We start from the raw sequence: 26,725 nt of genomic DNA, 5'->3' as shown, positions 1-26,725 counted from the left end.
GGCTGAAATCGTCCACGAGTTCGCCGTCCTTGAAGCAGATGTTCTTGAACTGCTGCTGTAGGCGCTGTGCATGGGCTTCCTTGACACGAGTAGCCCCTTCGCACATGCTTTTCATCACCCCTATGCCTCCTTGACTGTCTTCTTGCTCCCCAGGATCGACCACATCTCCTTCGGCACAGAACGCATGAGCACGCCCATCTCCTGTCGATCCTGAGCACGCTTCACACCAGCGCCGCCCAGCTCGATCACCTCCCAGATCTTCATGGCTTCGAAGTTGCACTGCATCATCATGGCCCACTCTGAGTAGTTGGAGCATGTGAGCATTGGCCACATGAGCGAGCTCTCCCGAACTCCTCCCGCCGCGACGCTCAGTGACGCGCTGTCGCCCATTTCCACCTCCGGTCGCCTTCTTCTAGGAACGACGTGCTTCTTGCGGGCAGGTTCTCGTGGGCTAACCGATCCACTATAGAACATACACCTTCAAGCTCTGGTACCAATTGTTGTCGCCGGTTGCCAAAATTGCAGCTCAACGAGGATCGGCAACGACGCAAGACGCGCTCTGGAACACACGACGTCGCTCTCTCTCTCACGCACGCGAATTGTGTGGATCTCAACCGAACGTGAGGAAATGGCGTTGCCAATCGTTGCAGCTTTTCTGGTTGTTTTCGTTCCCTTTTATTCTCGGTGTTTACACGGTCTAAGGACCCACGATCGCCCCGCCATGCACGCTCACGCTACATCGTGCTCGCCTAACGCACGGGAACGCTCTTCATGCGCGACATGGCGGTGATCACTACTGGCCACACCGTGAACGCAGCACGGTTCTGGCTTGTACACCGCTAGGACACATGCAGCTAGCTAAAAAATGGTAAGACAAACATGCACTACAACTGAATTACATGAATGCTAATGTAAGAACGTGCACAGGATTAGCTCAACATGCACGTCGTCATGTCCGAGAACGACGAAGGCAACGACGTGCCCTTCAAGGTGCTCCTCGCGGATGGCCGCCTCCGGACGCAGACCTACTCGTCCAGGGCCGGCGCGTGGGGCCCGGTCACGTACACCTTGGGCACGCCTCCCGGGGCACTACGAGCAGGTGCAGCCGTCCCAGGTCGTGCTCGGCTCCGCCTCTACAGCGTGCTCGCCCTGGACGTGGCCACCGGGCAGGCGGCGTGGATCGAGGTCCCGCAAGACTGCCAGCGGCGCCGCCGCCGCAAGGTCACCACGGGGGAGGCGCCCCAGGAGCTGCTTCTGGCGTCGTCGGCCGACGGGGAGCTCGCCCTGCTCGTCTGGGAACAGCCGCTCGCGGTTTGCATGTGGATAGTGTCGTCGCCGTCCGCGGGCGCGGCGGGCTCGGGATCCGTTAGGTCGTGGGCTCGGCGCGTGGTGATCGACAGGGCAGCGATCCCTCGGTCGGTGCAGCCGGTGTCCAACCCGCTCGCGTGCCAGCGGATCGACTTCCAGTGGTTTGCTGAGGGGAGCGGCACCGTCGTCTTCCACTTGAACTCCGCCGGCACCGTGCTGCTCAACCTGCGCACCCTGGAGGTTCGACATCTTCAGAGGTCGCGTTTGGACCTGTTCGAGTTCTCCCCGTTTTGTGTACGAGCTGGATTTGGCCTCACTGCTTCCCTCGAGATGAAATTCGACATGAAGTTCAGAACCTATTTTGAATGCATGAATTTCAAACTTAATTTAACACAACATGATGTACAGAGTTACAGACCATTCCCAGGAAAATATTCTGAAATTTGCTCGACAGTGCAAGCTATAAGAGCCTCTAACTCCTTTTGAGCAGAACATCTTTGATCAGCCTGTCCAGGTTGTTGAACGAGCTGCCCCCGGGCCGCGTCGCTCGCGCAGCGGCTTCCTTCCACTCCGCCGCCCTCTTCCTCATCTCCTTCCCCTTCTCCCCGGCCATCACCTCCCTTATCCTCTCCTCCACCACGTCGCGCCGCGCGTCGCCGCCCACCTCCATCGCCACGCCCCACTCCAATCGCTTGTACAGGGAGTTCGTCAGCTGCTCGGAGAAGAAGGGCCACGACAGCATGGGCACCCCGCCGGAGAGGCTCTCCAGCGTGGAGTTCCACCCGCTGTGCGTCAGAAACACACCCACCGCCTCGTGCTGCAGCACCGCCTCCTGCGGGCACCAGCTCGCCAGGAGGCCCTTCCCCCGCGTCGCCTCCATGAACTCCGGGGGCAGCACGGCGGCGTCGCCGGCCACCAGGTCGGGCCTGATGACCCACAGGAAGTCGTAGCCGCTGCCCGCCAGGCCCCACGCGAACTCCAGCAGCTGCTGGTTGGTCATCACGGTGATGCTCCCGTAGTTGACGTACACCACGGACCGCGCTGGCCTGCCGTCGAGCCACTCGAGGCACGTGCTGTCCTCCTTCCAGAGGCTGGAGCCCAGCGCGTCGAGCGGGCCGCCCGCCGGGACGAGCGGCTCGGCGAGGAGACTGAGCGGGCCGACGGTGTAGGCCGCCGGCGTGAAGTCGGCCCGCAGGGCGTCGAGCGCCGGCTGCTCCAGCTCGTCGAAGGTGTTGTAGATGATGGCGGCCGCGTCCTTGCAGTGCTCCATCTCGTGGAGCCCGTACTCGAGCATCTTGTCGCCGGGGTCCGTGGTTCGCAGGAAGCTCGGATAGTCTCGGAGCCGCATGTGCTTGCTCATCCCGCGCGCCCAGTCCACCGGCGTGTCCAGGAACCCGTTCGTCAGCTGCTCCGCGTCTGGAGATGCTCAGATGTCAATGCCCTGCAACCTCTCATGCGACCTATAGCTCTCGAAGCGAATGGAGAGGATCGGAGGAGGAGGACTGACCTTTGAGAGGGACAAGGCCCTTGTCCACGAAGAGGCGTAAGTGGTGGTAGGCCAGGGCGCCGCACGCGCTGGCCGTCCACAGCAGCGCGCACGGCACACCGAGCTCCGCCGCGGCGTCGATGCTGAAGGTGAGGCAGCCGTCCGCCACCACGCACGTCACTGGGGGCGCATCGCCGGCGGCCGCGCGGCGGTTGAGGTCGGCTAGGAGGGCCCTGAAGTGGGGCAGGCAGGTGGTCATGGTGGAGTAGCAGAGCGCCACCGTGTCCTGCGTGGCGTCCGCGTCGCACGGCGGTAGGCCGTCCGGGATGGTGGCGAAGCTGAAGCCCGGGAGGCCCGCGACTGCGCCGGCGCCACGGGAGCGGACGAAGCGGCGGTGGTTGTACTCGGAGTTGACGTAGGTGACGTGGAAGCCCCTGCCGTGGAGGATCTTGGCCAGCTTCATCATCGGCGTCACGTGCCCCTGCGCCGGGAAAGGCATGCACACGGCGTGCGGCTTCTCGCCCGCCGCCGTCGGAGTACTTGTGCCGCTCATGCTGCCGCGCGCGTCTGAGCTAGGATTTGGTTGTGCACGTGTAAGATCTATACCAGAGATTGAAGTGTCTCTGTAGCCAACTGGTAGGTTGTAGAAGTAGATAGCGAACTACTACAGTATATGAGTATATACAGCTTCTCGTGTGTGGGTGAGTGGTGAGGTGGGTTGGGTGACTGTGTGTGTCTGTGTGTGGCTGTACACGATGTCTTATCTTCTGATAGCTACGTGTGCCGTATCATCTTTGCCATGCATCGTTGTATCATTTTCAAATTTCTACTTCAAAGCCCCTATTCGTCTAGTCTGAAATGTGAGTGGTGCTATACGCGTGTCGATAAAAATCAGCTGATTTGCTGCTCGATGTCCGGAGCCAATTTCTTTGTCCGCAGCCACATGATCGAATGCGACAATAATATGCCCATTCTTTCTTCCTCCTACATCTGGTCATGCCCGATCTCTCCAGCTATCACCATTAGGCCAGCCGGCTCCCCTCTAAGCGTCAACTGAACTGAGATATTTGCTATTCTTATTTGAAAATTAGGAGGTGCGCTTGGTTTTGGCTATCACCACAGAATTCACACAAAATGAAGATAGTCACCGTCTTCAAATTCAGGAAAAACTAGATAAAACAGTTCTAACTAGTTATATGAGGCATTGGAGATTCAACGACCAAAGGGGAAAAGGGAAGGCATTAGGCTTTCCTCCTCCTAGATTTCGAATTTGGTTATGTTCATATTTGAAAAAAAGTAAAAAAAAATGAGACATGATCGTTTTTAAAAGTGAGACATGATTTTGGAAAAAAGGAAAAAAAGTGAGACATGATTTGAAAAAAGGTGGGAGGATAGTGTCAACTATATACTCCGTGAATGCAAGAACGAGGCTAGAGCCTGGCTCGTCAGTGAATGGGCGTTTCCCACGAGGCTATGGGCTGTATCACGTGGTGCAGCCGAGCGCGCGGGGCTAAGCGCGCAGTGCGGAAAAACAGATCGACTGATGGTTGGGCGCAGGTAACCAATCATGGGTTGCATCCGGGTGCACCTAGTCTGGCTATCTGGTGCACGTGAGCAAATAAAAGTCGGTTGCATCATGGCCATCACATGCTTACACGCGGTGGTGCGAGCCAGGCTACGGTGATACGAAACCAATCACACCCTGAATGCGTGTGGACGTACACGACATCTTATCTTTATAAGTTACGTGACATCGTTGTATCATTTCCAAATTTCAACTTCAAAGCTCCTCTTCGTTTACTATTCTGAAATGTGAGTGGTGCTATACGCTTGTTGACAAAAATCAGACGTTTTGCTGGTCGGTGTGCGAAGCCGATTTCTTTGTCCACAGCCACACGATCGAATGTGACATAAGTATGCCCATTCTTTCTTCCTCCTACCACATCTTTGGTCATGCCCCTCTCGATCTCTCCAGCTATCACCGTTAGGCCAGTTGGCTTCCCCTCTACGCGTCAACTGAGATATTTGCTACTCCCTCTGTCCCAAATTACTATTCGTTTTGACTTTTCTAGATACATCACTTTTTGCTATGTATCTAGATATAAGTGTATGTATATGTGTGTATAGGTATGTGTGTGTAGGGCGGGCCTACACTGCTGGGGAAAGCGCCTTCAATACCGGGTTCAAACCCCCTTAGTACCGGTTGTGCAACCGGTATTGCTAAGTCGGTACTAAAGGAGTCCTTTAGTACCGGTTCAAATAACCAGTATTAAAGGAGGTCCTAAATTGGCTGCCATGTCGCGCGTGGCCAAGGCCAATTTAGTACTGGTTGGTCTCTCCAACCGGTACTAAATTCTTTTTTCTTTTCTTTCTCCCATACCATTTTCTTTTCTATTTCTTTATTCTATATTAGTATTTCGTATTTGTTTCCTTTACGTATACTAGTTCTAATATACAATATACATAAAGCTGTATTTGATCTCTAATTTTACATTTGAAATAATATTATACATAGACATATTGTGCATACACATATATGAATAATATTACATTACATCAACTCTCCAAGTTCAACATTTTGGATCAACTATTCTGAACCCGAGTCTTGACGGTGATGCAGATTTAATCCATCATTATAGAACTCTCCCGCTGGATTTACTACCTCATCCAGAAAAAAAATCCACTGAGTTGTTCTTGAATTGCGCTGATTTTTTCCGTTCCGAGGAGTTCTTCCTTCATGTGCACAATCTGTTTCATTAGCAAAGGCTATTATATTAGATCAATGGATCTGCAGAATTAGAATTAATTTATTATTAAGAAATTTGTATACGTACTCTGATTATGAAATATTTGTTGTGTTCAAGGAAGTGACACGAGATGTGCAAATTCAATTCATACCGGGAATTCAGAGTGGATATGAAGTTGCTCCTTGAATTCACTTGAGTGATGTTGACGGAAGCGAGCCCATGCTCTGTTAAGCATATCTATGAGGTCAGTGTATTGATTTCTTGGTCTCCTCAGAGAGTCCAGGATATAGACCATGCTTCAATCAACCACAATAATAAGGAGTATCCAGTGGAAGCTGTACACATATGCATAGTGAAAAACTATTTACTCTTATTTTTAACTGCTAGTTCGAAAAATAAAAGAGATGGGAAACACACTCACTTGAATTTGTACGGCATACTTTTGTAGGAATCAATATGCTCATGAAAGGCAAACTCCCATGGAATTACTCCTTTGCCTCGGCAACATCCAGCGTGTTCTGGATTACCTAGTGTCATAGTCAGCTCATCCTTCTCTCGATCAGGCACGAAAGATCCTTCAACCGTAGCCTTTATTAACTCAACAAGCCTCATAGCCGCTTCTCTTAATTCTTAGCCGAACACAAATGATCCATCTTCGGGATTGAGCGTGCCACCATGAGTATAATACCAATGCTTTGCTCACTCCGGCCATTCGAGAGTCACCGGTACTATTCCCTTAGCAATTATGTCAACTTTCATCCTCTGCCATTTGATGATCCCCTTCTTGTAACCTTCTGGCCCAAGACGATGACAGTATTGCTTCCGATGAGTATTGTCGGTGTTGGTTTTAGTTGCCTTATCGCTCTTTTGCGACTGCTTGATCTGCACAAATAAATCACAGTGATCTCTTAACTTCGGGTGCTTCGTGAAATTTGGTGTAAGGTCTTTCTTTATGTAGTCTTTGTTAAGGTTCTTCTGTATGTCTGAAAAGCAATTGCACCCTTCCGAAAACCTCAATCTTTTACTTTTTCTTTATCTACACCTTCGAACGTGAAGTTTTCTTTTATCTGCTCCCATAACATTTCCTTCTCTCACTCGAGGACTGTACTTATGGGGACCGTGCTTGTGGGGACCACGCTCTCATTGATTTTAGGGCTTTTCCAATTCTGAAAGCTTATTGGGATGTTATCCCTAACAAGAAACCCAACTCGATTCACCAATTTGGTCTTAGTATTGTATGCAGCAGTTGGTTCACCCTCTTCATTAAGTTACGTGATGATGATATAGCCCTCTAACTTATTATTTGGGCCTCATTTCTATTTAGGCCTGCTCGATCCAGATGGCTGAAAAAATGAAAGAACTATTAATTCCAATAATCTTGACAAGTAGAGAATTCAAATCATGTTTATGTATAATAATTGCTATACCTCGCCTCATTGTCCATCATTGCCTCCCTAGCAATTGGTTGCTCCTCATTGCCATCACCAAACATGTTGAGGTAGATGTCAGCTTGGCTGTGATCGACCTCTTCGTTTGGTGGATCGTTTGTGCGATCTTGAGCAATCAAGTCCATTAGGTATTCCTCGTCCAATCAAGCCTGCACGTCCTCTGATCATGCCATTGTAACTAAAATAATATAAAAAGGAATTATTCTAAGAATGACTATAAGTTGTACAAATTTTCAAACAATAAATGACTAAAAACATGAGACACTTATACAATTTCTTACAATAAATGACTACAACAATATTTACTGTGAATTACTGGTAAATGACAAATAAGAGAATTAACCACTTATACAATTTTTTTCAATAAATGACTACAATAATATTTACTGTGAATTGCTAGTAAATGAAAACAAAAAAAAAGATTTAAACACTTATACAGTTTGTTACAATAAATGACCACAACCATATTTATTGTGAATTGCTAGTAAATGACAACAAGAAAAGAGTTAAACACTTATACAATTTGTTACAATAAATGACTACAACAATTATTATTTACTGTGAATTACTAGTAAATGACAAAAAAGAATAACTAAATAAAACTTATACATTTTGTAATAATAATTGACTACGAAATGAATGACTAATATTTATACATTTTGTAACACTATAAAAATTAACACGATTTCTAAAATAATTTGGTAATTTCTAAAAGTATCAAAGTAATTTTCTAGTATTTCTAGACATTTCTAACAATTAACACGATTTTCTAACATGGTATGTTGTACAAATAGGATGTCTAGCTAATTCAAGAATTTTTCTATATTTTCTAGCTAATTCAACATGCTAATTCAACATTTCTAGAAATAAAAAAGAGAAAACAAAAAAATAACATCAGCAGGCCGCGGGCTTACGTCAGCGAAGAAGATGGAGCCCACGGCCGGCCGGTTGCGCTTTGTGGAGGACGAGTCAGGAGCGGCACCGGCGGTGTCGGGGTGGCGGAGTGGGGGAGGCGCCGGCGGCCGGGTCGGGGGCGGCGCCGGTGTCGGGGAGGCCAGCCGGCAGCGCGTCGATGGGGAGGAAGTTGGCGTGGAGTGGAGGAGGTAGCGCTGGCACGGTGGAGGAGGGGCGGCGGCGGTGGAGGAGGGGCGACGGAGTGGGGGAGGTGCCGGCGGCCGGGTCGGGGGTGTCGCCGGTGTCGGGTGGGAGGTCGGCGGCGGCAGAGTGGAGGTGGCGCCGGTATGGTGGAGGAGGCCGGGGTGGCGGCAGTCGAGGAGGGGTTGGCGCCGATCGAGGAGGGGTGGCACTGGCGTGGAGGATGGGCGGCACCGGCGTAGGGGTTGGGCGCCGGCGATGGTGGCGACGAGGGCGATGGGGGGGCATGCGGCATGGAGGAGGGGCGGTGGCAGAGGATCCAATGAGGAAGGGGACAATGATCACGGCTAAGTGTTAGGGAGGAAGGGGATGGGGTTTTTATCCCCCTTAGTACCGAACCTCACCCCCACCCGGTACTAATGCCCTTTAGTAACAGGTCGTGGTTACCACCACTACTAAAGGCCACCCCACCCGGTACTAAAGGTGGTTGCCGTGCGTGAAACGAAAACGCATCCCTTCCACTGTTTCAGTTCCCGCCAAGACAAATATTTTATTTCCTTTCATTTAAAATTGCTATTATATTTATTTATTGCATAGTAAATCAAATAACGTTCATAAAATTACAAAAAGAAGTTTGTTATCTTGATGTTGATTAGATCTACATAATAAAAATATTAGATGCAGTTAAATATCAAACATAGTAAAATTAGTAATATTAAGTTAGTAATAGGTTGTAAATTATCATAATACTTATGTTAACTTAAAAATTAAAAAAATATTTAGACCATGCAAAAATCTAAAAAAATAGTGCCTGTAGTGTTATTAACGTGTTTACTATAGCTAAGTCATGTACTTCTTTAATTGTATCTAAATTTATTCTTTAATATTTAATGGTGCTAAAAAAATTAAAATAATTAATATTTTAACCATGAAAAAATTAGTTCTTGTTTAATAACTCCATAGAACGTTATTACATTACTTTGTCATTGACCACAAAACTTTATGAGTTGACCACAATACATTACATATCTTTACAATGCGTTGTTACATTAATTTGTCACTTCACCACAAAACACAGCATAATGGTTTTAATACATTACACATCATCATCTAATGGAACGTTAATAACCTTCCTCTTGACGAACGTCCCTTGGTTGTGATCGCGGCGTAAGTATGGAGCGTCCTCTTTGGCTAATAGGATGCTTGGGTCAACCTCGACCGAAGATGTAGGAAGATCATCAAACTGATCATAATCTTCTGAAATGTCAGTTTTATCCTCAACTCCAATGAATTTTTTTTCCCTAGAAGAACTTTGTGGCGCTCATCTGACTTATTAGCACCCTTCTGTTTTGGTTTGCTTGACATGTCCTTCATATAGAAAACTTGAATCACACCATTGGCTAGGACGAATAGGGTTTTCAAAAGTCCATAGTCGAGTTCCTATATTTCCTCAATGACACTATAGTATCTGTCTTTTTTTCTATTGTTGTCTATTGCATCTATACAGACACCACTATTTTAGTTTGTGCTCTTTTGGTCGTGTAAAATGTGTACCCATTTATTTCATATCCTTGGAATGTCGATACTGAGATGTGAACCCTATACTAGTTATACTAGTTGCTCTTCAATCATGTCATCACTCATCAGTTGTTGCCGTAATCAAGAGGCGAAAGTATCAATGTCATGATGTGTAATCCATGCATCAGTCTTCCCCTGGTTTGAGGACCGTACAATGGTCTTGTGCTCCTCCAAGTATGGAGCCACCAGAGATGATTGTTGCAGGACCGTGAAGTGTGCTTTACGAAATGTACTCTCATCGATGTCCATCTGAGCTTTCCTCCCTAGTGTGCCCTTTCCCTTGAGTCTCCCCTCAAGGCGTGATATAGGGACTCCAATCGAATTCAGGTCGTCAATAAAGTCAACACAAAACTCAATGACCTCCTCTGTTCCATATCCCTTTGCGATGCTTCCTTCTGGATGGGCATGATTACAAACATACTTTTTTAGAACGGTCATGAACCTCTCGAAAGGGAATATATTGTATTGAAATACATGACCGAGAATAAAAATCTCTTCAACAAGGTGGACTAGAAGGTGGTTCATGATATTAAAGAAGGAACATGGAAAGACCATCTCAAAGTTGACAAGGCATTGCACCACGTCATTCTGCAGCTTTAGTAGATTGTTTGGATGGATTGCCTTTTGAGAAATCATGTTGAGGAATGCACATAGCTTCACAATTGTCATTCTCACATTCTTTGATAGAATACCCCTCAGTGCAATAGGCAGCAATTATGTCATTAGGACGTGGCAGTCATGGGCCTTTAGATTTATGAATTTCTTCTCTTTAATATTTATTATTCCATGTATATTAGAGGAGTAGCCTGATGGAACCTTGATACTATTCAAGCAGCTTTCCTTCTCTTTATTGCTGAGAGTGTAACTGGTAGGATGGAAGTAAGGACCATCATCTCTCTTTTCTGGATGTAGGCTATCTCGTTGTTTCATACGTTTTAGGTCCCGACGTGTTTTAATTAAATCCTTTACCTTTCCACATGTACCCAGGAAGCCAAGCATGTTCATGCAAAGATTTTTCATCAGGTGCATCATATCGATTGCACTATAGACCTCAAGGACATCCTAATAAGGTAGCTCCCAAAATATAGACTTTTTCTTCCACATGGGTGCATGTTCGTCCTCGTCGTTCGGAACAGGTTGGTTACCAGAGTCCTTACCAAAGACTACCCTTACATCCTTTATCATAGAAAATACATGTTTACCATTACGGTGAATGGGTTTAGTACATTTTTCTTCCTCCCCTTCAAAATGTTTCCCTTTCTTTCTTAACGGGTGCTTAGCAGGAAGAAATTAACGATGTCCGGTATACATGACGTTCCTACAGTGTTTCAAATACATGCTGCAAGTATTATCTAAACAATGCGTGCATGCTCGATATTCCTTTTTTGTCTATCCGGGCAGATTACCAAGCGCCGGCTAATCATTGATGGTCATGAACAACAATACTTATAGATTAAAAATCTCTTTTTTGTTCTCATCCCATACACGTACACCTTTTTCCTTCTATAACAGTAAAAGTTCATCAACCAACGGTCTTAGGTAAACATCAATATCGTTGCCAGGTTGTTTTGGGCCTTGGATAATTACCAGCATCATAATGAACTTCCGCTTCATGCACATCCAGGGTGGAAAGTTGAACATACATAAGGTCACAAGCCAAGTGCTATGACTACTATCGAACTCACCGAATGGATTGAATCCATTTGTACTTAAAATAAACCGTATGCTCCTTGCATACTTTTCAAACTCGGAAAATTCTCTGTCAACTGTTCTCCACTGGAACCCATCAGTGGGGTGTCTGATCATTTCATCTTTCTTACGTTCATCTTTGTGCCAACGCATCAACTTTGCATGTGCCTTATTTTTGAACAATCGCTTCAAGCGCGGTACCACAGGGAAATACCAAAGTACCTTCGTAGGAACTTTCTTCTTGCTAGCCTGCCCCACAACATCACCCGAGTCATCTTGCCTGATCTTATAACACAGCGCTTCGCACATAGGACAAGCCTTCAATTTCTCGTATTCCTCACCACGATAGAGGATACAGTCATTAGGACATGTATGTAGCTCTTGTACCTCCAAACCCAGAGGGCAAACAACCTTTTTAGCTTCGTACGTTGAGGACGGCAATTCGTTCCCCTTGGGAAGCATGTTCTTTATGATTTTCATTAACTCATAAAAACCCTTGCTAGAAACTCCATTTTTTGCTTTCCATTGCAGCATTTCCAGTGTGGTGCCCAACTTTTTGTGCCCCTATTTACAATCTGGGTACAATAATTTCTTATGATCATCTAACATACGCTCGAACTTCTTTGATTCCTTCACATTCTCGCAGTCTTCCTTTGCATCTCACAACACCTGACCTAGATCATCGGTAGGATCTTCTTCTGCAACCATCTATTCTTCAGTCTCGCCCATTGCAGCATCCACAAAGGCACCTCCTTGAGTCCAGTCAGGAATGTAGTTATCATTTTCTTCATCATCACCATCTTCCATTATAACTCCTCTTTCCTCGTGCTTGTTCCAAACGAAATAGTTAGCATGAATCCAGAACTGTATATGTAGGTGTGAATAGTCTTTCTGGATGAGTAATCCTTCTCTTTTTTTTTTGCAAATTTAGCATGGATAATAAATGAAACTGGACGGCGGCTTGTTGGATTCTGCCAAATCGAGAAAACCACGCAATCCATTAATGTACTCCATAGAGCATTTGTCCTCTCCGTACATCCATTGCTGATCTATCTACAAAGTATTACCGAACCAAAGATATTCTGATCATCCATAGAATTATACATGAAACATAACAAATATGATACAAATTTCATAAAACTCAAATGTTTCTGAAAGTTTAGATAGAATACACAAAATTTAAATTTCAGAGCTAAACAACATGATACATTATGACAAACTCAAATGTCGCTGAATGTTTAGATAGAAATACAGAAATTTAAAGTTCAGACCCAAACAACATGATACACTATGACAAACTCAAATATTGCTGAAAATTTAAATAGAAATATACAAATTTAAATTTCAGACCTAAATAACATGATACACTACGAGAAACCAGTAACTGAGTACTATCTAGGAGGACTTTAAACATCCTTGGACGGCGAAGATGAAGGTTTAGCTGACCCAACCTCATCCTATGGTTTATTTATGCCTCCCGACGGTAGTACTCAGTTGACCTAAAACCCCGGGGACTAGCGGTGGAGCATAACGATCAACAAAAGGAGGTTCTTGACCCGCCGCAACAGCATCTTCATGACATCTTTCCAAATAATGAAGCATTACTCTCTCTCACGTGCTCATTTTCTTCGGCTTACCATGAGGACCAACTATGGTTTTCCCCTTGCCACGAGAGGAACGATGATCGTCCCTACCATCGCTACTACCTCCAGTAGCAGTAGCCATCTCTATGTAGCACAATTTATTTTACTCATATTTGCAAATGACTAAACTATGAACAAATTATATTTTTTCCCCACAATTTATTTAGCTCAAATATAACATATAAATGAAATTTTTCTCCATTATAGCTTTTTTCTAAAAATGACTAATTACATACCTCTATTTCATCTTATTATCTCTGTGTACCACAATTTATCTCGCTTATATTTGCAAATGACTAAAATATGAACAAATTATATTTGTAAAGGACTAAACTATAGAATGATTCCTCCAACCTCATATCAATTTCTTTGACTAATACAAAACAGCATCCAAAAAAATGTAGCTTATTCTAAAATTACAAATATGAGCTCTGAATAACACATGCATATAAATGAAAAATTTCTGGATTGTACCTTATTCTAAAAATGACAAATTATTCTAGCTCTAAAGTATAGAAAACTTAGTATACTAACCATGTATCAAGGGAGGATGAAGTTTCTAACTGGAGCACCTCCTTATTTCGCCATGAATGGATGAAGCCCGAGCTGGAGGAAATGGCTCAGGCAGAAGGAAGAAGGCACATGATTTCACCCACTGATACTGATGGGTGACCTTTAGTACTGTTTGGAGCCCCCAATCGGTACTAAAGAGAGTCATGGGAGGCTCCTGAGGAACTAGCTGTTAGACCCGGTACTAATACTGACATTAGTACCGGATAAAAAACCAACCGGTACTAAATTACAGCGGTGCTATTTGGCACGCTACGCGCTGAACATTATTTAGCGCGCCGGCGGCGCTCGTCACCGGAGGCCGGCAGGTGCAGTGGCTGCAACCGTAAAAACACGGTGGATTGGTTCCTGCAACCGTAAAATCGAATCCCAGGTTGCTGATACGCTGATTTTAATAGTCAGCTCATCAATCCCTACAACTGTAATCCACCGATCCACGAGTGAATTGATTTTACTGGCCATTGTCGTAATACGCTGATTTAGTATTCAAAAGAGTATTTTTGCGTCGGCTTGTACTAGTAATACTAGATGGAGAAGAAATGCATTGTACTGTACGAGTAATTATAAGCTTAGAGGAGTAATATGAAGTCTTCAAAAGAGTATTTTCTGAAGAACATAGCTCTGCATCGTCTTAGAGGAATAAGGAATAATTTTGCATATTAGAGTAGTACTTTTCAATGAGAGGAGTGATTTATTTTAAAAGAAGTAATTGTTAGTACTAATCCTACGAGAGTGATTTTAAATGTTACGAGTTTTTTTAATTTGACTAAATACTTCTTTACTTGGAAGAAAATACTCCTTGCTCACATGGCTTATTACTTCAGCGAGAGAGATTTGAGGGCGTGTAGGACTGCATGCATGTAAAATGAAAGATTTCAGGGAGCTGTTAATAACACTTGCATGCATGCAGCAAGAGAGGGAGAGAGAGATCCTAGGAAGCATGCTACGCATGCATGAATGACAGGAATTCAAATTTCAAACTGCGTGCATATTCTAGATATGAATTCTAAGAATGTCCGCATTGACGATACGAGTGATCTAAGGTAGCATGGAAGATTCTTTTTTTTTCTCACAAATTGCATGCAGCAGGAAACACGTAGCACATATTAATGCAGAGACACCCAGATATTAGACTTAGGATTCCATAGAAAACTTCAGGTTAGCCGTGTTTGTGAGAATATTACTTCTGGGGTATTAAAAAATTATTTCTCAATGCCGCATGCCAACTAGAAATATTGTTATTGCTTCAGCCATGAGAAATATTACTCATTTGACTATAAGTTATTAGTTGCGAAAACATTACTGCTCATTTGTGATTTGCAATTTCACGGCAGGGTCCTGCATACTAGTAGTTGTGGTCGCTGCGTATACGCGTGTTCATTTTTCTTTTACTTCATGGACTTTTATGCATACGGGTTCAAAGTTTAGTACATCTTTGTGATGGTTTAGCATCTTTATAGTTCAAAAAAGTAATTTGAAAACATAAAGAAGTAATTTCCACAATGACTTTAAAGAAGTAATTTTAAAAATTTAGAGCAGTGTTTTTGTAAAGACTTGATATGGTAATAATCTTTAAACTTCACAATTGTGCATCAAACAAGAAGTAATATCCGTTATATGTAACCGTAAATATGACAGATTCATTAGAAGGCCACCAAAACAAGAAGCAATTATTTGGTATACAAAAATTTTGTTGACTATATTTTGCAAGTTTAGTAAACTTGTACTGCAAACATGAAGATCACCAATGGGAAGCATCATCTTGCTAAATCGTGCTTGCGTTCCATCAAACAGAAGCCTATGGTATGTTCTTTTCTGAATGCTAGGTGGCCACGGTTGGTGGTGGGAATGAACGACGATGCCGGCCAGTCCAACTAATCCCTTTGATTGGTGCAAAGCACCATAACCATCCACTATATGATGCCGCCATACAGCACCACCATGCCCGCAGCACCACCACCTGAAATAAGTATACAACAAGCACAAGTGCACATGGAACATATTGCACATAGAAGCAAACTCTAATTGGAACGGAATTGAAAACAAATATCTGAATGTCTTTGGGAGTATATACTCAGCTCATCGCTAAGCAGTATTATACTCCTCTTTTCTGAATTGTAGTATATTTACTGAATTTTATGAATAACACTATGGCACTATGTACTGCTCAATGAAAATTCATTATGATCCAAGAAATAACCCACTAACAGATTTGTATACAATGGCATCATATATTGATTTGTATGGCATGAGCCGATCAGCACGCCGGATGCCAGAATTAAGTAGCTTGCTACAATTTTCTTTAAAAAAAAATCAGATCCCATACCCATATCCTGCTAAAGATCAAACCCTGGAAATAATTCCAGTACAATTAGAATATGCCTATACTTTAACATGCATCTCAAAGGGATGTATTGGTACATCAAAATTACTAAATTCTAATTGGTTTCAGTTAAATTCCATTTGAATATGACAGATAATTTCAGAGTCATGAAGTAGAGAACTAGGCACCTATCACTGGCCAGCACAACGAGGCACAGCATGTGCCTTGCTCGTCTACTTGGTGCAGATTCATGTCGGTTGACATGCATGTCTGAAAACAAATCGCAAGAGAACATAACCGTAAATCTGTGGAAGGAACAGACCGAGCACAACTAGAAAGAAAAGGCACGCATCAGATGAACACACATCTAATAAAGAAAATACATATATTAGAAGTAATTTCTTGCCTGGCTAGATGTTTCTTTAGGGGAATTTCATCGAACAGGTTGCCTACACGCCGCTGGTGAGACATGCGCCACTAGACTGCACAGGTATATGTGCGCGAGGGGAGAGACACCAGTAAGGAGGACGGGCTCCAGCCGCTCTCCGCAGATCAGAAATATCTATTGATTGGATCAAAATAATTTAGCACAGCTCCGGAAGTCACCACTCAGTGCTGGAGGGTTAGGCTTCACCTTCGGCCGAAGCGGAAAAAGCGACGGGGAAGGGGCCGTGTTAGTGGTGAAGGGGGCGCGTCGCGCGCTGCCGCCTCCATGGCTTCGCAGCAACAGCATCGCCGTGTCCGTGTGGGGGATCAGGGCACTTGCCGCTCCCCACCAAAACCTTCAAATCCAGAGCTCGTCGTTGATTTCGATAGGAGAGGACGAGCTGCGCAGGCGCTTCCTCTTGAGTGGGGGCGTCGCCGTCACCTGGTGGGTCCGGATCCGCCGCCGCCAGTTGACCACAATCGCCCGCTCGGATCCGCCGCCGTGGAGCGCCCCACCCCGTGCCGTGCTTGGGGAAGAGGTGCCTCGGGGTGCGGGCCGCCATGAATGCCTATGGCCGTGCCGCCATCGCCGGGATACGGAAACGTGGGTGTGAAGGTGCCATTTGATTTTACATCGGTAGACCGGGAAGGAGTTTTTGGTCATGTTTAGTTACCTCCCAACTCCCAACTTTGACACTATGCAAAAAGAAGATTCTCCATCATATCAAACTTGCGGTACATGCATGGAGTACTAAATGTAGATGAAATTAAAAACTAATTGCACAGTTTTGTTGTACTTTGCGAGACGAATCTTTTGAGCCTAATTAGTCAATATTTGGACAATAATTCACAAATACAAACGAAATGCTACAGTGTGCTACAGTGCTGGAACATGAATTTTGCATCTCCCAAATTAGCCAACTAAACAAGGCCTTTATTGCGCGAGTTTTTACGGTTATCTCTACCTAATATTAAACTGCCTTCACTCCTCGATCCTCGGTATATCTCTACATATTTTTTATTCATCGCGCACGAAGGTACCGACATGAACACAGCTGCCACGTGCATCGCGATCTACAGAAGAAGACTGTCGTCTATCTATCCGAAATGAATCCACATGCTCTCCCGAGCTACTCCGACTCCAGAGACCAGGCGCCATACGTCAAGCAACAACGAAACCCCACAAACGTTTAAACCCTAGATCCCGTAGCTGCACCATCCCAACCTAGATCTCCTATCCATCACCCCAAAAATGAGTTGCCCACATCCTTCTCTCCCATCTGGTGTTGTCCGCACAGCCAGCGGCGACCGAATATTGGATTCCGGTTCCGACGAAAATTCAGCGACGAGCCATGACGGAATGGGCGGTGGCATTTACGCAGAGACAGCGTTGGCCTTGCTCTACCAATATTACAGCAATGGGCTGGCCCCATGCCAGCAGCAAAGCAGCAAGCAAGCAGCTGGACCCGACCGGATGCGCTTGGTGGGCTGCCGGGCCATGCATGCGTTGACAATTCGTAGCCGGCTGCTAGGCCATGCATGCGTTGACAATTCGTAGTAGGTCTCAGCAGCACGCCTGACGCTTTTGGCATCGCTGGTGTTAGTAGCAAGTTTTTATAACAATGGTAGATGGGTTTATATTATATAAAAAATATATAGATATGCCTAAAGCTTATATAACAGTGGTACCTAGCTGCACGTGCGACAATTGATGACTTGTGCGTCTAGAGAACAAAATAGCTTCATACAAACCAGCAAAGCTGTTCTAAGCCATGAAAGCCATTTTTTGTTCATAGCTCAACCATGACTAAAACAGTTAGCAAGTGGTCCGCATAACTTGAAACAAATTAATGCTCCGCTGATATTTAAAGAACACTTCTTTTATTCGGTTATAATGGTCTTCATGAGGCCGGAACCATAAAGAATCGAATGAAACAATTAATAATTATTCCCAAATTACGATATTCTAAAATAAAAAATAATACGGGCAATTACCTTTTAGTTATACAAAATGTTCAAAAATATACATATTGGGATACACTTCTACAAAATAAAATTTAACGCTACACATACAAATTTAAATTGTGATAATATATTCATATTTTTTTGACTAAATACACATAAAATATTCTTTACGGTCGCGGGGATTTTAGGTGGCTTGCCAGACGGGCGGCGCTCCGCCGGTGCGTTGAATACTCCGCGGTTCAGATTTGAAAAAAGGGAAAAAGTGAGACATGCCTTTTTATTTTATACGCTCTACAAAAAAGAATGCAAACAAGGGAGCCTTTGCAAACGGAAAAGGTGAAAGGGCAGTGTCAACTGCATCCTTTGTGGGGTGCTAGAAAATGTAGATCATGTGTTTTTTCAGTGTGACATTGCTAAATTCATATGGACATGCTTCAAGGAAGCACTTTTTTGGGACCAAATACCTCAAAATATGCAGGATTTTTTTGAGGGTTGGATCCCTCTGGGGTGCAGCAACTATACCTTTAAGCCTTTTATCTTTGGCTCTTTGCTATAATAGCTTGGGTGCTTTGGACCACAAGAAGCAGAATGGTGATCGAAAAGAAATTACCTAAGTCAACTAATGAAGTTGCTGTTTAAACTCTCCTCTCACTTGCAGAAATGGGGTGTGCTCTTGAGGGCGTCTGATAGGGAATTGCTTAAGTCAACTAATGCCGTGTTTTCAGTAACATGGGTGAAGATGAGGACTTGGATGGAGGAGTTCCAGAAATGGCAAGATGACCGGAGGCACGAGGATGGTTTCTCGTAGTTGTAGCGAAAACTTTCCTGCCAGTCTTTTATTTTCCTCGGTGTTTAGTTCTGCTGCCTCGATGGCTTTGGCTTATCTTAAACTGGCTCTGTTCTGTTTGTTTTCGATCTCTGTAAGCTGGCAACCCCGGCAGCGTGCGTGTGGTCTTTGTATCGAAGCAGCCAGGCAGGGATTATCCATTATCAGGGAAAAAATTGAAATGAGAAAATTCAAACAAAATAAAAGAAATAAATAAGCAGTGGGCTACCTTGGACCACTCAAGGCCTATTGGACCGAGCAGCTGACAAAATTGCTAATGTAGCTGGAACGGTGGTGCAACGGCAATGGAGAGAAGGGCTCCAAGTTGTGGAACAAAGTGGTCTAATATGATTATATGAAGTTGATTTCATTGCAATTGATTTTAATCGTAAGATTTTGTAGCGCATAAATTTACTGGCGACCAAAATATGCCCTGCAACAGCACATATGGAGGAAAGGAGATGCACTCGTGTCAGTGAAGCAAATGTGAGAAATTACATGCTTCTTGAGCTGGCGAGTCAACTGAATATAAACAGGTTGCTTTAACTTTATTATTTACAACAGAAAACAAAGGTGGAAGACTAACTAAGTGAAAAGCATACAAAATTCGAAACACCAACAACAGTGGATCTAACGAAGGACTCCTGCCGATCTTCAGGAACGCTGGAACTCTACAGGCGCCGGGGATGCGAATCCCTTGTGGTAGAGCAAGTCGGTCATGACCCTGTACGCATGCTGCGTCAGGTGCACCCCGTCCCAGCTGATGCGCTCGTCGGGCCTCGCGCACACCGACGCGCCCGGCGCGCCGCACATCCGGTCCATGTCGACGTTGTACTTGCCGCCGCCGGCGCCGCAGCACGCCTTGGTCACCGCCCCCTCGTCGAACCCCGTCTTGCCGGCGTCCCGCAGCATCCGCACGTACGCGTAGAAGTAGTCGGCGTAGGCGATCGTCGCTGCCGGGTAGGACCTGCGCAGCTCCCGGATGCCCTGCTGCAGCAGCACGTTGTGCATCTGGGAGAAGAGGTTGAGCGCCGCGAGGCAGCCGTTGGCGTCGTAGGCCGCCGGGTCCGTCTCGTTCGCCGCGGACATGTAGCTCGGCACGCACCCCAGCGGGAAGTTGCCCGGGATCACCACCCGCGTCGCGCCCATGTCGAGGAGCTCCCTGGCCGCGCCCGTCACGGACCGCACCACGTCCGGGACCAGCGCCAGCGCCTCGACCACGCCGGTCGCGACGCGGCCGAAGTTGTAGAGGTTGTGCGCGCCGCCGGCCGCTGGCTTGTTCGCCGCGAAGGCGTAGTTGTAGTCGTTGCCGCCGATCTCGCCGACCATGACCAGCGAGCGGGCCAGCCTCTCGCGGACCTCCTGCGGGGACCGGGTGGTGGCGCTCATGAGGTCCTTGAACCGCTGCAGCTGGACGGCGAGGGAGCTGTTGGTGTGGGGTACGGAGACCCCTCTCGTCGCGAGCGCCGCCGCGTCGAGGGCCGTGGCGCCGGCGACGGCGAAGTTGGCGCCGTGCGTGAAGTCGTCGGCGCCCTTGTCGAGGTACGGGTTGAGCAGCGGCAGGCCGAGGTCCTTGGCGAGGAAGTCTATCATGAGGTACCCGTCGGAGCACCGCCCCGTGGCGCCGCCGATGGCGGAGCCGTAAGGGAGGCTCGTGGTGTGCTGCAGCACGCCGGTGGCGCCGCCTTCGCGGAGAAGGTTCCCGGTGTCCGACAGGGAGTCGCCGAAGTTGTAGATGGCCGTGATGCCGTCCACCGCCGCCTTCGCACTCGCCGCCGACTTGGCTGTAGTGTGTTGCGGCGCTGGCCTTGCGTGGCACGGGCCGGCGACGAGGAGGAGCGCCACTAACACGGAGAGCAGGATGCGAGCCATAGTCGTCATGTCTGGAAGTCTGGAACACAGCGTTCGTTTTGGCCTGTGGAGAAGTTGGAGGCCACCAGGCGCCTTTTATTGAGCGCGCCGGGAGCCGCTTCGCGAGCAGCTCGGAGTCGGACATGGCGAAACGCGAGGGAAGAGCATGTCCGAGTCGGAGTGTCGGAGACCGACGGCAAGCGGAGTTGACCACGCCGGCCGAGTCAGCCTCCTGCCACGTCTCCCCCTGCACGAATCATCCAGCCTTCAAATTTCCAGAGCACTCAATCAGGACCGTCCATCGCACGAATGGATGGCTCTCCGGCCACAGAGTTCGTTCCTCCCCTCGCAGTGGTACAACGACGCAGTGGATAACGCACCGCAGCCGTCGGTCTTCCTCCACCGAAACCCCAGCCAAACTCCGCCACCGCCATGCTCGCCCGCACGCGCCTCCCGCCACCCGCCCCCTCTCCCCACGTCGCCACCGGCGGCGGCGGCCGCGGCGTGGAGTTCCGCCGCAAGCTCCACTTCCTCTCGTCCGAGCTCCACCTGGACCCGTTCCCGCTCCTCGCCGCCAACCCCGCGCTCCGCTCGGCGCCGCTGCCGCTCCTCCGCGACTCCCTCCGCCTCCTCGCATCCCACGGCCTCTCCGCCCGCGACGCCGCGCGCGTCTTCTCCGCGTTCCCGTCCCTCCTCACCTCCCCGCCCGGCGAGCCCCTCCGCTTCCTCTCCGCCGACGCGCCGCTCCCGCCGCCGCTCCTCCGCGCCGCGGTGGTCCGGTCCCCGCGCCTCCTCGCCGCGTCCGTGCCCGACACGCTCCACCCCGCCCTCCTCTTCCTCCGCCGCCGCGTCGCGCTCCTCCGGGAGCCGCTCCCGCTCGCCGCCGCGCTGCTCCTGGCGTTCTCCGTCGAGCGCACCCTCCTCCCCAAGCTCCTCTTCCTCCGTGATGCCACTGGGCTCCCCGACCCCGCCGTCTGCGCGGTTCTCAGGCGTGCGCCAGCCATCCTCTCCTACGGGATAGAGACCAACCTCACGCCTAAGCTGCAGTTCCTCGCTGAGCGCATGGGGAGGGACCCTGCTGCGGAGCTAGCCGAGTTCCCGCACTACTTTGCATTCAGTTTGGAGGGGAGGATCAGGCCGAGGCACGAGGCGTTGAGGGATAGAGGCATCAAAATGTCGCTCAAGGATATGCTTACAAGCAACGATGACGAGTTCAGGGAGCGGCTGATCAATGCGACGTTGTCCGACACCAAGGCGAGATTGTGAGCTTGCATTCAGAAGCACTGTGTGCTTGATAACTGTAATGTATGAAAGGCAGTGCTTTCAGTTCGGCTTCAGTAAAACAAGATTACCACCCACAAACATCACCAAGACACAAATGGCACCAGCAACAATTTGGGGCATAGACTATGTTTCACATGTCATTTCAAGCTCAGCCTTAACTGTAAGGCTGATTGAAGTTCTCCAGGAGATAGGCATGGAAATGTCGCCTGATTGAATGGCTAAACAGATAATCACTTGTACAGTATCATACATGCAGCAAAGTTTCCTCTACTTGCCGTGGTGGAAGAATGGGCTTGATGCATGAGTTGTTGGAGAACAAAGGGAAGAATGGGAAGAATGGAGCACAGCCATGGATCTCCATGAACATAGGTGCGCGGTAACCATCTGGTTGAGTTTTGCAATAGCACTTTTGCTTCTTTTTTTTTCCTTTTTGGTGCTATTGCTTTAGGAGAGGCATAATACTGTTTGTTGTTATGAAAAAGGGGTTTCCACTGGATCCTGTAAATGCAATTGTTGCATGATTTAATTTTGGAATACTTGATTATGCCTGTCAGAAATTCTAACCTGGCTAAAGTTCTCAATTGTTACGGTTAATCAGTGTCTCTGATCTCTCAAAGCCTCAGAAAGACTGTCACGCTTTATCATTGTAGTTTGGTGGTAAAATATGCCCTCAGACTGCAAGTAGTTTTTACACCTTGAGTTTTCATATACCATACCATTAGAAGTGACAGAATAGAACAATTGAAATTCTCCCAATTTTTAGCACCCTAAAAAAGATGCTCTGGAACGAGGGTAAGCTGAGATGAGGTGAACTAGCTTCATCTGTGTAATTCACTGAATTCATAATTTACAATAGTGTTGGACACCAGAAAATGAGGAGGATGTTAAGACTTCTTTGTCGTCATTAAAAAAAATAGTGAGTGACCTGATAAGTAGATCAGACCAAAGCATCAAAATTCCTTCTCTATTAGTCAGTATTGCAGCATCCTGCTCGATGTGTCCTTAGGAGCTTCTCCCACAGGCACAGCATATCTCTTGGTTCTTGGTAGTGAGCAACAATGTACCCATCATTGCAGCCTTCAGCGTTAATTCTTGTGTCTGTTTCATATCTGACTGGTAATCCATCCTTCTTCAGATCATTGACCCATATGCCCATTGCTACGTCTTCTAGTTTGAACATCTGCAAAGAATCATTTGGGTGTGGATAGTATATGATTTAGCCCCAGAACACATCAGACAACAAGAAGTAGGCATTAAGTAGAGTTGAAATAATCTGATATTGCAGGACTAGAAGCTGGAGCGAATTGGCACTTGCTGTGATATTCAAGCAGAATATTTTGTGAACAGCAAGCTGAAATGTGGGCAGCTTGTCTGAACTTAACCAGGCTTCTATGTTTATGTTTGCTTTTCTGAACCGGGTTACTTTGAATCACTTGTTTATAAGCTTATAATTTGAGTTGCTCTTACGTAAGGTAGCTTTTGTTTAGTAGAGATAGTACAGCTCATTCTGGTATGCAAAGAAGTATGCCTTCAGATGGTTTGTTTTGTTGCTTGAGGGATGTATAAGCTAAATTTCCCATATAGTATGTATAAGTCACATGTTATGTTTGCACTTGAATAGACATACCTTTAAATGTCTTGCTTTATACCAAGTGTTGATTTTCCTTGCAATGTCTTGGGAGACCACATATCCTGGTCCATGAGCCCAAGGTGGGTATTTCTCTTCAGGCCATTCCTGCAAAACACATCAGAAATGTTGGCATTTACATTTACATCAGAAGTGTTTCTGTTACAACGGCAGTATGTTTCAAATCAACCTGCATAAATGCCCTAGGGCAACTAAATTATTTCACTGAGTCTGAACTTAACATTGAAATGGATTACAATAATTGTTTTTATTTTACTTTTCAGGGAGGAGCATTTTATGTGAATAATTTACCTTTTGGCTTATGTACCATTTGCTTTCAGGATTTCTGTGGGGACCTGAGTAAGAATTTATGCGACCATAAAGTAGCCCGTTGCTAACATTAAGCTGCTTTATTGTGGATTGGATCTCATCTACACGGACAAAAGCATCATCATCTGTTTTCATCACATACTTGGCTGATACAGCAGTGGTCTGATCAAACAAATCACAGTTAAGCACAATGAAACACGAGAAGCAGGGAATGGAGAAGTTTAACTTAATGATGATAGTGTTTACCCCATAGATGCATATTGCTAGTGTCTTCCATGTTATCAGGCTGTAGTAATCAACAAAGGGCAACACCTGGATGTCACCATATGTGCGTGCCTCATTCCAGAGTTCCTCGTTTACCATGAGGTTTGTATGCTTTATAAAACAAAATGAGAAAGAATCTTAGTATGGTAGATAACTCTTGTTAGTTTACTGTATATTAAACTTATTTTTTGTGTGTGTCTCACCAGGCCAACAAAAAAACGTACTGCTACTGCTCCTTGGCGCACTGCATCATATTGCATCCATGTTCTTCTAATTGCCATCCTACGCTTGAAGTTGTTTGCTGTTGAAAAGATGCCAATCAGAAGGTCGACATCTTTGCCATCTGGAATAGGTGGTGACTTCAGCATTTCAACATTAGAGTTCTCCAAGTCTTCTGATGTGGGCAAGCCGCTTGCAATCGCACTTACAAGTTTAAAATCACCAGAAATTATCACTTCAGTAATAAACCAAGGTTCCAACCCCTAAAAACAGAAGCACCAGTTAGTTAGGATTGGTCTTATATCAGTTTTTTTTATGATCCACATGCAAGAAAGTTACCGCTCTATATGCAAATGAAGTGATGTGTTTTCCATCTACTGTCATATGGATCCCCTCCGATCCTACACGGAGGGTTGCAATAGCAAGGTATCCCTGTTTAAATGGAAAATATGTGCTTGGTTCTCTATGTTTCTTGGCAGCTGCATGATGTTTTGAGTTCATTATGTCCCTGTCTTCTCTGCCCACCATTGCATTACATCTCTTCAAGTCGTCCACTGTAGAAGATGTTGCATCAGTAGTGTGCAAGGATATTAGCTCTTGTATGCAAGAGATAAGTAAGTTTGAAGTACCTTCAGTTGCATTGTGAGAGTTAGTGCTGGGGCAGCGTTCCTCAACTCCCCAGCCATTGTTCCCAGTGAAGGTATTCTGCACTATGACTGGATCTTTAGTAATTTTATCACCATTTAAATGGACATTGTACTGCAGTACAATAGGATTTTCAGATTCCCCTGGAAGTGCTGTCCCGACAAGATCAATCCAAAAGTTACCAGAGAGGACTCCAGGAGTGCCTATAAGAGTGATCGAAGAACCTACAATCAGCCCACAAGGTACTTCAATGGTGAAAGAATCGGTCTCCAACTTGGAAGCGTCCATTCTGCGAATTGAGTATGGGCAGAGCCTCTCTTTTTCTCTGTGCTGGGATTTTGCATTGTGAACTGATGTTGTCAAGTTTTCCCATGCAGTTCTCCCATCGTTGATCGCCTCGCTTGCATGAGGAAGGCCATTGGTGATGTTGGTTAGTTGCTTCATCTGATTCCATGTGTCTAGCCACTGAAACACTTCAGGAGAGATGTTCCCAAAATCCAAGCTATTTGAAGTTGAAGCATTTGCTGCTGCTGCTTCTGGAGTGGTTTCTTGTGCAGCCACTGGGCTGTTGAACCATTCGAGGGGGTTTGTGTGGAGGATTTGATACTGAGATATCCCTGAAGTTGAGCTGTTCACTATCAAATACCGCACAATCACCAGAGAGAAGAATGTAATCGAAACTGTAGTGGCGAGCTTATTTGTCATCCACATCTTTGGTTGCCTTTTCTCTGCTGCTGTGGCGATCACAGTCACACCATACCTTGGCTTCAATGGGATATTAGGAGCCCTCTACTCTTTATCCTCCCCTTCTGGTCAAGGTACAGGCCGGATAGCACGTGCCAGTGCACTAGATGTTATTCCTCCAGTTTGATCAATTTTCCTGTTACGGAATTCAAGTGTACTATTATAAGTCAACTTTTCAGAGCACACCAAGAACAGAAAATACGAATTCAGCTAAGTTCGCTCTCTCTCTATCATTATTCAGTTGAAATCTGAGCACATGGACTGGGTATGGTTACGGACTGAAAGCAAAAGGAAGTTGCCGGCCGTCTCTACGGTTGACCATATCAAATTCAAAACCAGTGGCATGTGCCCATTGTTCAGAAGTGGTACTAGTCTGTAGCTATGAAAGATACAAGAATGCAACACCTGGAAAGGCCAAGTGTACGCCGTGCAGGACCAGGCGCCCCCAGTCAAGTCCTGCGATCGTCGCCGGTTCTTGCAGTCTCTTCCATCAAACGCGTGGGCGGCAATCCTGACTTTTGTCTCTAGTCAGAAAATGTACAGGACGATTATTCTCAGGCAACGATATTTGTTGATATGTTTTCCTTTGTGGAAAACCTGACCAAACTATAATATTTTCTTCGTTTATTATATCTAAAAGAAAGCTAAAAAAACAAA

The 26,725-nt window shown here is 46.3% G+C and overlaps 4 protein-coding genes and 1 long non-coding RNA gene across 12 annotated transcripts; 1 reads left to right on the top strand and 4 right to left on the bottom strand.

The window, feature by feature from the left end:
• Positions 1 to 634: 634 nt before the first annotated feature.
• Positions 635 to 3,497, bottom strand: LOC117839130 (7-deoxyloganetin glucosyltransferase). 3 transcript variants are annotated; one of them, XR_011898180.1, is made up of 3 exons: positions 2,816 to 3,497; positions 1,727 to 2,724; positions 635 to 1,627 (listed from the first exon to the last, which is right to left on the bottom strand). XR_011898180.1 is itself a non-coding variant. In XM_034719428.2 (2 exons), the coding sequence occupies exons 1-2, from the start codon at positions 3,345 to 3,347 to the stop codon at positions 1,781 to 1,783; spliced, it is 1,476 nt and encodes a 491-aa protein (XP_034575319.1). In that variant the 5' UTR covers positions 3,348 to 3,496; the 3' UTR covers positions 1,652 to 1,780. The 3 variants fall into 3 exon arrangements, 1 of the variants encoding a protein (XP_034575319.1); XR_011898179.1 differs by having other exon boundaries at positions 635 to 1,624; XM_034719428.2 differs by lacking the exon at positions 635 to 1,627 and having other exon boundaries at positions 1,652 to 2,724; positions 2,816 to 3,496.
• An 11,652-nt stretch (positions 3,498 to 15,149) lies between these two features.
• LOC117838252 (uncharacterized) lies at positions 15,150 to 16,963 on the bottom strand. Its single transcript, XR_004636552.1, has 2 exons — positions 16,522 to 16,963; positions 15,150 to 16,449 (listed from the first exon to the last, which is right to left on the bottom strand). It is a non-coding gene; the product is annotated as an uncharacterized lncRNA (long non-coding RNA).
• Positions 16,964 to 19,627: 2,664 nt separating this feature from the next.
• Positions 19,628 to 21,213, bottom strand: LOC117858776 (GDSL esterase/lipase At5g03980). The gene has a single exon (XM_034741907.2). The coding sequence runs from the start codon at positions 20,983 to 20,985 to the stop codon at positions 19,759 to 19,761; it is 1,227 nt and encodes a 408-aa protein (XP_034597798.1). The 5' UTR covers positions 20,986 to 21,213; the 3' UTR covers positions 19,628 to 19,758.
• Positions 21,214 to 21,311: 98 nt separating this feature from the next.
• On the top strand, positions 21,312 to 26,282 carry LOC117858784 (transcription termination factor MTEF1, chloroplastic). 3 transcript variants are annotated; one of them, XM_034741933.2, is made up of 4 exons: positions 21,312 to 22,608; positions 24,208 to 24,562; positions 24,667 to 25,566; positions 25,702 to 26,282. In XM_034741933.2, exon 1 carries the CDS (start codon positions 21,388 to 21,390, stop codon positions 22,219 to 22,221), a length of 834 nt encoding a protein of 277 aa, XP_034597824.1. In that variant the 5' UTR covers positions 21,312 to 21,387; the 3' UTR covers positions 22,222 to 22,608; positions 24,208 to 24,562; positions 24,667 to 25,566; positions 25,702 to 26,282. The 3 variants fall into 3 exon arrangements, with proteins under 3 accessions (XP_034597824.1, XP_034597809.1, XP_034597816.1); XM_034741918.2 differs by having other exon boundaries at positions 24,667 to 25,624; XM_034741925.2 differs by having other exon boundaries at positions 24,151 to 24,562; positions 24,667 to 25,624.
• Positions 22,973 to 26,035, bottom strand: LOC117858754 (beta-1,3-galactosyltransferase GALT1). 4 transcript variants are annotated; one of them, XM_072293647.1, is made up of 7 exons: positions 25,309 to 26,035; positions 25,019 to 25,233; positions 24,664 to 24,942; positions 24,443 to 24,571; positions 24,179 to 24,358; positions 23,867 to 23,974; positions 22,973 to 23,419 (listed from the first exon to the last, which is right to left on the bottom strand). In XM_072293647.1, exons 1-7 carry the CDS (start codon positions 26,033 to 26,035, stop codon positions 23,207 to 23,209), a joined length of 1,851 nt encoding a protein of 616 aa, XP_072149748.1. In that variant the 3' UTR covers positions 22,973 to 23,206. The 4 variants fall into 4 exon arrangements, with proteins under 4 accessions (XP_072149748.1, XP_034597786.1, XP_034597779.1 ...); XM_034741895.2 differs by having other exon boundaries at positions 25,019 to 26,035; XM_034741888.2 differs by having other exon boundaries at positions 24,179 to 24,571.
• Positions 26,283 to 26,725: the final 443 nt, after the last annotated feature.

This window comes from Setaria viridis, chromosome 1, assembly GCF_005286985.2.
Source record: "Setaria viridis chromosome 1, Setaria_viridis_v4.0, whole genome shotgun sequence".
NCBI classification, from domain to species: Eukaryota; Viridiplantae; Streptophyta; class Magnoliopsida; order Poales; family Poaceae; genus Setaria; species Setaria viridis.
Note: the sequence above shows the minus strand (reverse complement) of the source record. Positions and strands in the feature narration are given on the sequence as shown.

Bases quoted from the DNA above. Each gene is read 5' to 3' on its own strand.
- LOC117839130 (XM_034719428.2), bottom strand. From the start codon at position 3,347: ATGAGCGGCACAAGTACTCCGACGGCGGCGGGCGAGAAGCCGCACGCC. The intron at 2,725-2,815 runs GTCAGTCCTCCT...GAGCATCTCCAG, and splicing joins GGGCCTTGTCCCTCTCAAAG to ACGCGGAGCAGCTGACGAAC.
- LOC117858776 (XM_034741907.2), bottom strand. From the start codon at position 20,985: ATGACGACTATGGCTCGCATCCTGCTCTCCGTGTTAGTGGCGCTCCTC.
- LOC117858784 (XM_034741933.2), top strand. From the start codon at position 21,388: ATGCTCGCCCGCACGCGCCTCCCGCCACCCGCCCCCTCTCCCCACGTC.
- LOC117858754 (XM_034741880.2), bottom strand. From the start codon at position 26,035: ATGTGGATGACAAATAAGCTCGCCACTACAGTTTCGATTACATTCTTC. The intron at 24,943-25,018 runs GTAACTTTCTTG...TTCTGTTTTTAG, and splicing joins CTTCATTTGCATATAGAGCG to GGGTTGGAACCTTGGTTTAT. The intron at 24,572-24,663 runs GTGAGACACACA...TGTTTTATAAAG, and splicing joins TACGTTTTTTTGTTGGCCTG to CATACAAACCTCATGGTAAA.